The 8,199-nt window shown below is 40.8% G+C and overlaps 1 protein-coding gene across 1 annotated transcript in view; it reads left to right on the forward strand.

Annotated features, from left to right (window-relative positions):
* Positions 1–7,932, forward strand: part of LOC104458907 (mitogen-activated protein kinase 12-like) — a gene marked incomplete at both ends in the record, with an annotated part of 33,691 nt that extends 25,759 nt beyond the window's left edge. The window contains 4 exons of the mRNA XM_010077290.1: positions 537–584; positions 6,166–6,280; positions 6,942–7,013; positions 7,916–7,932. Coding sequence (XP_010075592.1) covers positions 537–584; positions 6,166–6,280; positions 6,942–7,013; positions 7,916–7,932 — 252 coding nt within the window. The remainder of the gene's footprint in view (positions 1–536; positions 585–6,165; positions 6,281–6,941; positions 7,014–7,915) is intronic.
* Positions 7,933–8,199: the final 267 nt, after the last annotated feature.

The raw sequence follows: 8,199 nt of genomic DNA on the forward strand, positions 1-8,199 counted from the left end.
ACTTAATTAGGAAATTGATTTTTCCCACAGAAGAGAGGCTTTTATGCAAAATCTTGTTTGATTCCTTCAGTACTCCTAGGTCTATCAGGATATGGAACCTTTTTACAGTGTATTTAGATATGCATTGTGTACAGTCCCAAAATAGTGAATGAAATTTATTTTACTCCATCTCAGTATATGTGAATGCTTAACTTTGTGGTGTTGGTATTAAATACAACAAATTTATGACCAAACCCCGGTCACAGTAAGATGAACGAGTTCCTTCACTGGCAAGTATTTTCCTAACTTCTATCAGAAAAAAAGTTGCTTTGTCTGGGGGGGAAACATACTGGAAAAAAGCCAAATGCATTCAAGTTTGTGTCATTGTTTCTGTTATTTGTTTTATTTAATTTTCTAATTTAGATTTGTGACATCGTTTTACCTGTTGCTGTTCTAAGTAGTTGTGTGAAAACCATTAAACCTAAAAGAAAGAAAGCATGACTTATTGTGCTTGTTGTAAAATAAATAAGTAACATCCATTTCAAATCTGATTACAGGATCTAAAGCCCGGAAACTTGGCAGTAAACGAAGACTGTGAATTGAAGGTAGAATATGTTTACTTTAAAAAAGTCAGATGTATTAGAAACACACCACAGAAGACAACAGCTGTAGATGTGCTGGCTGGTTTCAGTGATGGGCCAGGCTTCCAGCCCCTGGGCTTTGAGGGGTCATGGAAAAATAGAGGAACACTGGAAAATGAAAGAGAAGAGGATCAGTGGGCAGTGGTAACAATCTTGAAAAAACTTGCAAGAGGCTGCTCCTTATAAGTATTTTCACATTTGCTGACTTCAGTCACCAGAAGAATAATTAAATACTTTCTTTTAAAAAACAAAGCCCTGAATAGTGAGAATCTGTTCACCTCCTATTTGTATGTCCTTGACTGACATAAATGTGCATTTCATATGAATGGCAGAGGTGATGATTGATTTCTGAGGTCATTCTGGAGGTAAGCATAAGAAATGGCTGCACCTCAAGCTAGAGACATTGCCCAGGATGTCCTAGCTGAACATATCCAGTCCAGATAGGACACTCCGGGAAGCTGGTATGCAGTGCCAACAGGGGAGAGGTGGGGGTTGACTCCAAGATGTAGAGGAGGATTTCTGATGAGGAAGTCAATATCACAGGGTGTTACATTCATGGCATTGTTGGAGTGGTGCTGACTTGGGTCCCTTCAGCTGGGTGAAGGGCAGTGTCGGAACTCAAACTGCTTCTGTGGTTTTGGCGTTGACAGAGCAATCCACACCACAGCTGTGTGCCCATGCCAAGCGTGTGTGCGTGACAGTAATAGCCTTTTCCTGTGTGATGTGTATGTTGCAATGAATACTGGTATGTTTTTATGTAGTCACTCAGCTAAAAATACTTTTGAAGAAAAAGTTGTGTCATGGTTACAGTTGGATAAGAGCTGTAATGGAGAATTGTTTTTATGATGTGTTGCAGCTAATCACTTCAGAGAGGCATGAGAGGAATCACATACTGCTCACCAGAAACAAGAACACATTTCTTTGAAAGGGATTCCTTCTCTACTGTTATAACTATCTCCAGAATGGAGATTAGCGCCCAAGTGTCCAAGAGTTTGAGAGCTGACCAAAAGAGCAAGGCAACCTGGGAGAGGGGCAACCCTGAGAAAGACAACCCAGAGATAAGTGACCCAGAGCAAGAGAGCACCTCTGGACTGACCCTCATCTACATACTGGGCATGATGATATGTAGTATACCATTGTCCAGTGTGGGTCTCAATCCTAAACCTAAGGTCAAATCCTAGACTAGCAGCTGGGGCTGTGGTCCCTCCCAGCTTCTCCTGTCCCTGCAGACACTGGCACAGCAGAGAGGCTGAGAATTCCTTGACTGTCCTGGCAGCAGCTACAAACATCAGCACAAATCCAAAACATAGCCTCACACTAGCTACTGTGAAGAAAGTTAACTCTGTCCCAGCTGAAATCGGGACAGTCTTCTGTCCTTTGTTTGAATCATGACTGGCCTATACAGCCTCACAAAACAGCAGTAAATTTAAATGGGGGGTTTTGTGTCCCGATAATGTAAAAACATTTAGATCTTATGGCTAAGGTTTCCTCCCTAAAAGAGACATAAGACTTTTTGGGAACACTTTGGTATGTGACAATTCTAGGTTTCAATAAATATAAAAAGTCTAACTCTACAAGCTGGGAGATACAGAAGCAGATCAAAGGTTGAACCACTCCCTTAATGAAATAAGATAAAAGCTGATGCAACACTGCAAAAATGTTTGTTGGCATATAGCATACAAATTAAATACTTTCATGCAGCTATTGTAATGCGGTTGTTTTGCTCTTTGGAGACTGACCTGAATGTTCACGGTCCTGTCATTTCAGAATTTCCCTAACACAAAAAGCCATTGTCTCCTCCTGGCTTGTAGGTGGCCAAGAGATGAGTGGGTCCCAGGGTGATGAAGGAAAAAAAAAAGACAATCTAGAAAAAGCAGTTGTACATGCTTCTCTTCCCCCTCTCCTCACCCCCAAACTGTGCAATTACATTTTGAGATACATTTGACCCAAGTCTAAGATATTCTTCCATGATGCTATCACTGCATCTCCTTATTAAACACAACTTACTTTTCTGTTACCTTTGGCATTTTTAAGCTTTTAGATAAACTGAGGCAAATAATTCTATATCAGAACACAATTTTGTGAAATGACAAGAAGAAAAGGTAGTGTTAAGCTTTAGATTTTGTTTCTTGACTCTCAGAGTGAAAATATGATGTCCCTGGTTGTACAATAAGCTCTGTTGTCATATGCAGAAGAAAAGTGCAAATTTGCAATTAGGAAATACTGGTTGTCAAAAGGCAACTCTGGCCTATAAACAGAAAGCAAACTATAATATGTTGAGAAATGTGCATAAAAAATATCAAGGCAAGGATTTAACTGGGATCTCCCTCACATGTGTGCAGTCAGGTGCAATGGGCAGGATGTGACCCTCCTCTGAGAGTGTGCTTTCAAAGTCAGTTTATATGGGCACAGGACCAAGCTGTCAGGGATAGTCCAACCCTTTTCTCCCGTGTCTGTGCACTCAATAGCTTCCCTTGCATCAGCTCTGTTGGCTACGAGGCTGTAGGCAAGTTGGAACAATTCCTTAAATTGGTAATTAATAAGCAATCAGTTTTATTTTTCACATTGAGATTTCTGGCTCCCTCATCTGATGCTCTCAACTGCTACACAGGAATCAGAAAAGTGACAGTGAAGGGTGCGTGAGGGGGAAATCACTGCCTTTCTCCAGTCTCAAGGTTAAAAAGTTATTTTTGTTACAGTTACTGAAGCAAGTTAGGAAAATGAAGTTTGCTGAGTAGAAGGGGAGCTTATCCTTGAGGAGCTATGGGGAATTTACTCTCCTTTTCATAACTCCTGTATTATGAAAAGATTTTCAAACTCACTCTTAAAATTGCTTTGAAAGTTCCAGCTGAAAAGTTGAAGACTAGAGTGTAAGAGTTTAATTAGAAAAAAATTTTTCACTGAAAGAATGATCAGCTATTGGAACAGGCTGCCCAGGGAATTGGTGAAGTCACCATCCTCGGAGGTGTTCAAGAAACGTGTAGATCTGGGACTTAGGGACATGGTTTAGTGGGTTAAGTGGTGTTGGGTTGACGGTTGGACTTGATGATTCTTGAGGTCTTTTCCAACCTTAATGATTCTATGATTCTATGTGAAGATTGTTGTTGAAGTGGTACCATGTTAATATTAAGTATTAACAGGATACACTTGTTCCTGAGCCTTACAAATATGTAAATGAAAATAAATTTCTATGTTAATACATAACACACAAAAATTCTTGCTGTCATTTTCTGCTTTTATAGAAATACAAACACAAATTATATTTTAGCTGTTTCCAACTCCAAGTGTCTACAAGCCTTAGTATGAAAAATGCCTAAAAAGCTGTGACAGAATAGAGGTACCACATATGGCTTATGACCTGTTATGTAAAACTTACTTTTTTCTTCTACACCCCTTCCCATGTTACTGGGAAAACATAATGTGTGCTGTATATGAATAAATTTGAAAGCTGTATATAGAAGCGTATTTTGCAGATATTTTGCATCCAGTAAATCTTTAGTGCCCAGGGAGTTGGCTGTAATCAAGTGTATTTTATGGGTAAGAATAAAAATCTCTCCCTTTGCATCCTATTCCTGTTTTTAAGTTGGTAGATAATCAGCAGTTATAGGGAAAACATGGAAACGATGTTTCAAGTGTGGCAATAAAGATAAGCCATAACATTTTATACTCTCGATCTATGAATGAAAATATACTTTTCCTTTCTGTTAGTGCCAGGGAATGATGAAACTATCCTGAAATATTTTAAAATGTTTAATTACAGAGAGCATTATAAAAATGTCACTCTTGGTATAGTAATGCCGAGGTGCTCCTAGTAAAAACTTCTGCCCTGTCAATATGTTTATGAAGCCTGATGCACGTGGAAACTAGTGGCTGTTCATGCAAAGCTGCATATTCAAGTAGCTATGGAGGATGATGATTTATCCTAAATTGACTTTACCTGACCAAGCCCTGCTTCTTCTTAGAAGCATGAACTTCCTGATAAATACAAGCTGACTCTCATTGTAGGAGTGGAATTTCCTTGCTGTTGGCGACGTCTTTTGGCACCATCTTTTGATGGTCCATGCAGGTAGGCCTGATTAGGCCAATTTTGTAGAAGTTGACAAAAAGCCGTAATGTTAAAGTTTAATCTTGCTGCTGTACACATGCTATATCTAGAGATAAATATCTGAAAGTCTTAGAAATAAGATGAATTATGCATAATCCTTTAAAAAAATTTGCAGTGACCTTGCAGTAGGTTAGGGAAAACTCAGTGGGACTAAATAATGGTAATTCCCTACTCTTGTTGCAGATTTTCATTGTGACCTAGAGGAAGCCTTCTGTTGCACGAGTTATTCATAAAATAGAAATAATGATACCTCCTTACTTCAGAATGTTATTGGAACACACTCTTGAATAATTGTTCCACCTGATATATGAGATCAATAAATACCATCTAAGATGGGTGCCATTCTTTTAGCCCTAACATGATATGATGGTGGTTCCATGGCCAGGGAATTTTTTGCATCGAATGTGACCAGTATATTTTTCATTAATAATTGAAAACATTTATCATTTTCTTCACTGGTTTTACAGCTTTTAGTGTTGCTATAGGAGTATCTAAGTGTGATGGGTTAGCCCTTGGCTGAGGGCCAAACCACCCACCCGCTCACACAATTCCCGCCCCTCCATCCGAAGATAGGGGAGAGAGTTAAAGGGGTAAAGGGAAAAAAGGACTCGTGGGTTGAGATAAGGACAATTTAATAACTAAACTGCAATAATATTGAAAATAATACTATATACAAATACACAAATAAGTGATACACAGTGATACTGCCCCCCCACCCGATGACCAAAGGCTCAGCCTGTTCCCGGCTAATGATCCCAGAGAAGGGAGAGTCCCGAAACCACACAATTCCCCCAGGCGGGGGGTGTACCACTCCCGGAGGCACTCACAGAATGGAGATAACAGTCTGAGTGTCCCAGACCAGGAGCTGACCGGGGTGTAGGGGGGAAAGGCCTTGGGAGAGCGGCCACCTGGAGCAAGATTATCCAGAGCCAAGAGAGATCCGGAAACCAAAGGGACCCGGAACAAAAAAGGGACCATCTTCCAGAGGGTCCTCACCTATATACTGGGTGTGATATGTGTGTTATGAAATACATTATTGGCTATTCTGATTTTCAGTCTGAACCTAAGATCAAATCCTGGGCTAGCAACTGGATGTGTTTCCTCCCTTGTCTGCCGACCTTGGCAGCAGCACAAAACATCGATTCTTATCAGCTTTCTTCTGAGCACAAATCCAAAACACAGCCTCTTGCTAGCTATTATGAAGAAAGTTAACTCTGTCTCTGCTTAACCCAGGACACTAAGAAAAAACAGTTGTAAAGCTCCTTCCTACTTCTGACTTGATTTTTAAAATGAGAACAAGACACTTCAGTGAGAAAAAGATTTAAAAGTAAACCAATCTCTGCAGATTGCTACAGTCATTTTGTTTTCCACTTTTGTAAAGTCTGTATGAAATAGATAACTAGCTGTCTGATCACGACGTTCTTTGTGCTTCCACTACAGATTCTGGATTTTGGATTGGCGAGGCATACAGACAGTGAGATGACTGGTTACGTGGTTACAAGGTGGTACAGAGCCCCAGAGGTCATACTTAACTGGATGCATTATACGCAAACAGGTCAGCATCTCTTCAGAAAATATCTTAACAGAGCTAAAGCATTCACTGAATCAAGCAGTATATAAGCCAGTCTTCATTTCTGAAGGGAATGAGTAATTGGAGGTAAATATAATTACGCAAAACGTGCTTGTAGAGAAATTGCAGGTAATCATTTGGTGGTTGTGAGTTTGGGGGCTTTTTCGTGTATTTTCTGAGAGTAACAGAAAGTGCCAAGGTGGTTTGAAAGAAGTGATGTAAATGTATACAGATGTGACAGTCAGGTCTACGTTCTTGTGTTCTGCACTGACTGTCATCTTCCTGCAAAGATGTGCTGACCATAACTCAAACAGACATGGGAAAATGGCAGAAGGAGGGAATTCAAGTAATGCTTGGGTAACTATGGAAGTTTTTTGAAAGGATTGAAAATGTACTACCCACGTGCATCTGCCTATTACTGAGAAAATTATTCCATATTTTATCAATTATCTCTAGTTTGCTAATTAGAAAGGCTGGTAGTTTTACCTCTACTGTTCCATCATACTTGGCAAGGCATTCATTTATTTTGTAACAGGCAATAAAGGTAAATTTTACACTTAATTTAACATGTTTTAAACTAAACTTTATGTACATTTAAATGGCCAAGTATTCAGGAATTTAATGTGACTATTGGTCTCTTTTTCAGTTGACATCTGGTCTGTGGGCTGCATAATGGCTGAGATGATAACAGGGAGGCCTCTGTTCAAGGGAAATGATCGTATCCTTCAGTGAATTTATGACACTAACGTAAGAAAATGATGAGAGGTCCTTATGTGATACAGTAGGTCTGTTCAAAAACTGATGAGCATAAATTGAAATTAATAGTAAAATGGTTTGAACCTTTTAATTAATTGGTTATTTGGTATCTGTACCACTTCTATACATCTGCCAATTAAAACTTTTATTACTCAACTTTTTCAATAGAGAAAGAGAGGTGATCTTTGAATCATGTCTCAAATCATCAGGTAAAGGTCCCACATGACGTCCTTGTCTCTAAGTTGCAGGGACATGGATTTGACTGAAGGACCACTCGCTGGATAAGGAATTGGCTAAACGGCCACACTCAAAGAGTTGTGGTCAGTGACTCAATGTCCAAGAGGAGATCGGTGACAAGTGGCGTTCCGCAGGGGTCGGTACTGGGACCAGTGTTGTTTAACATCTTTGTAGGAGACATGGACAGTGGGATTGAGTGCACCCTCAGCAAGTTTGCCGATGACACCAAGCTGTGTGGTGTGGTGGACACACTGGAGGGAAGGGATGCCATCCAGAGGCACCTGGACAGGCTTGAGAGGTGGGACCATGCAAACCTCATGGAGTTCAGCAAGGCCAAGTGCAAGGTCCTGCACGTGGGTCGAGGCAATCCCAAGCACAAATACAGGCTGGGCAGAGAGTGGATAGAAAGCAGCTCTGAGGAGAAGGACTTGGGGGTATTGGTGGATGAGAAGCTGAACATGAGCCGGCAGTGTGCACTTGCAGCCCAGAAAGCCAATCGTGTCCTGGGCTGCATCAAAAGAAACATTAGCAGCAGGTCCAAGGGGGAGATCCTCCCCCTCTACTCTGCTCTCGTGAGACTCCACCTGGAATACTGTGTTCAGATGTGGGATTCCCAACATAAAAAAGACCTGAACCTGCTGGAGAGAGTCCACAGGAGAGCCACGAAATTCATCAGAGGGCTGGAGCACCTCCCCTGTGAGGACAGGCTGAAAGAGTTGGGGTTGTTCAGCCTGGAGAAGAGAAGGCTTTGGGGAGACCTTATAGCAGCCTTCCAGTACCTAAAGGGGGCTACAGGGATAAAGATAGGACAAGGGTAATGATAGGATGAGGGGTAACAGCTTTAAGCTGAAAGAGGGTAGATTTAGATTAGATATTGGGAAGAAATTTTTCACTGTGAGGGTGGTGAGACA

The sequence above is a fragment of the Pterocles gutturalis genome, unplaced genomic scaffold (genome assembly GCF_000699245.1).
Source record: "Pterocles gutturalis isolate BGI_N339 unplaced genomic scaffold, ASM69924v1 scaffold31033, whole genome shotgun sequence".
In the NCBI taxonomy this organism is placed as follows: domain Eukaryota; kingdom Metazoa; phylum Chordata; class Aves; order Pterocliformes; family Pteroclidae; genus Pterocles; species Pterocles gutturalis.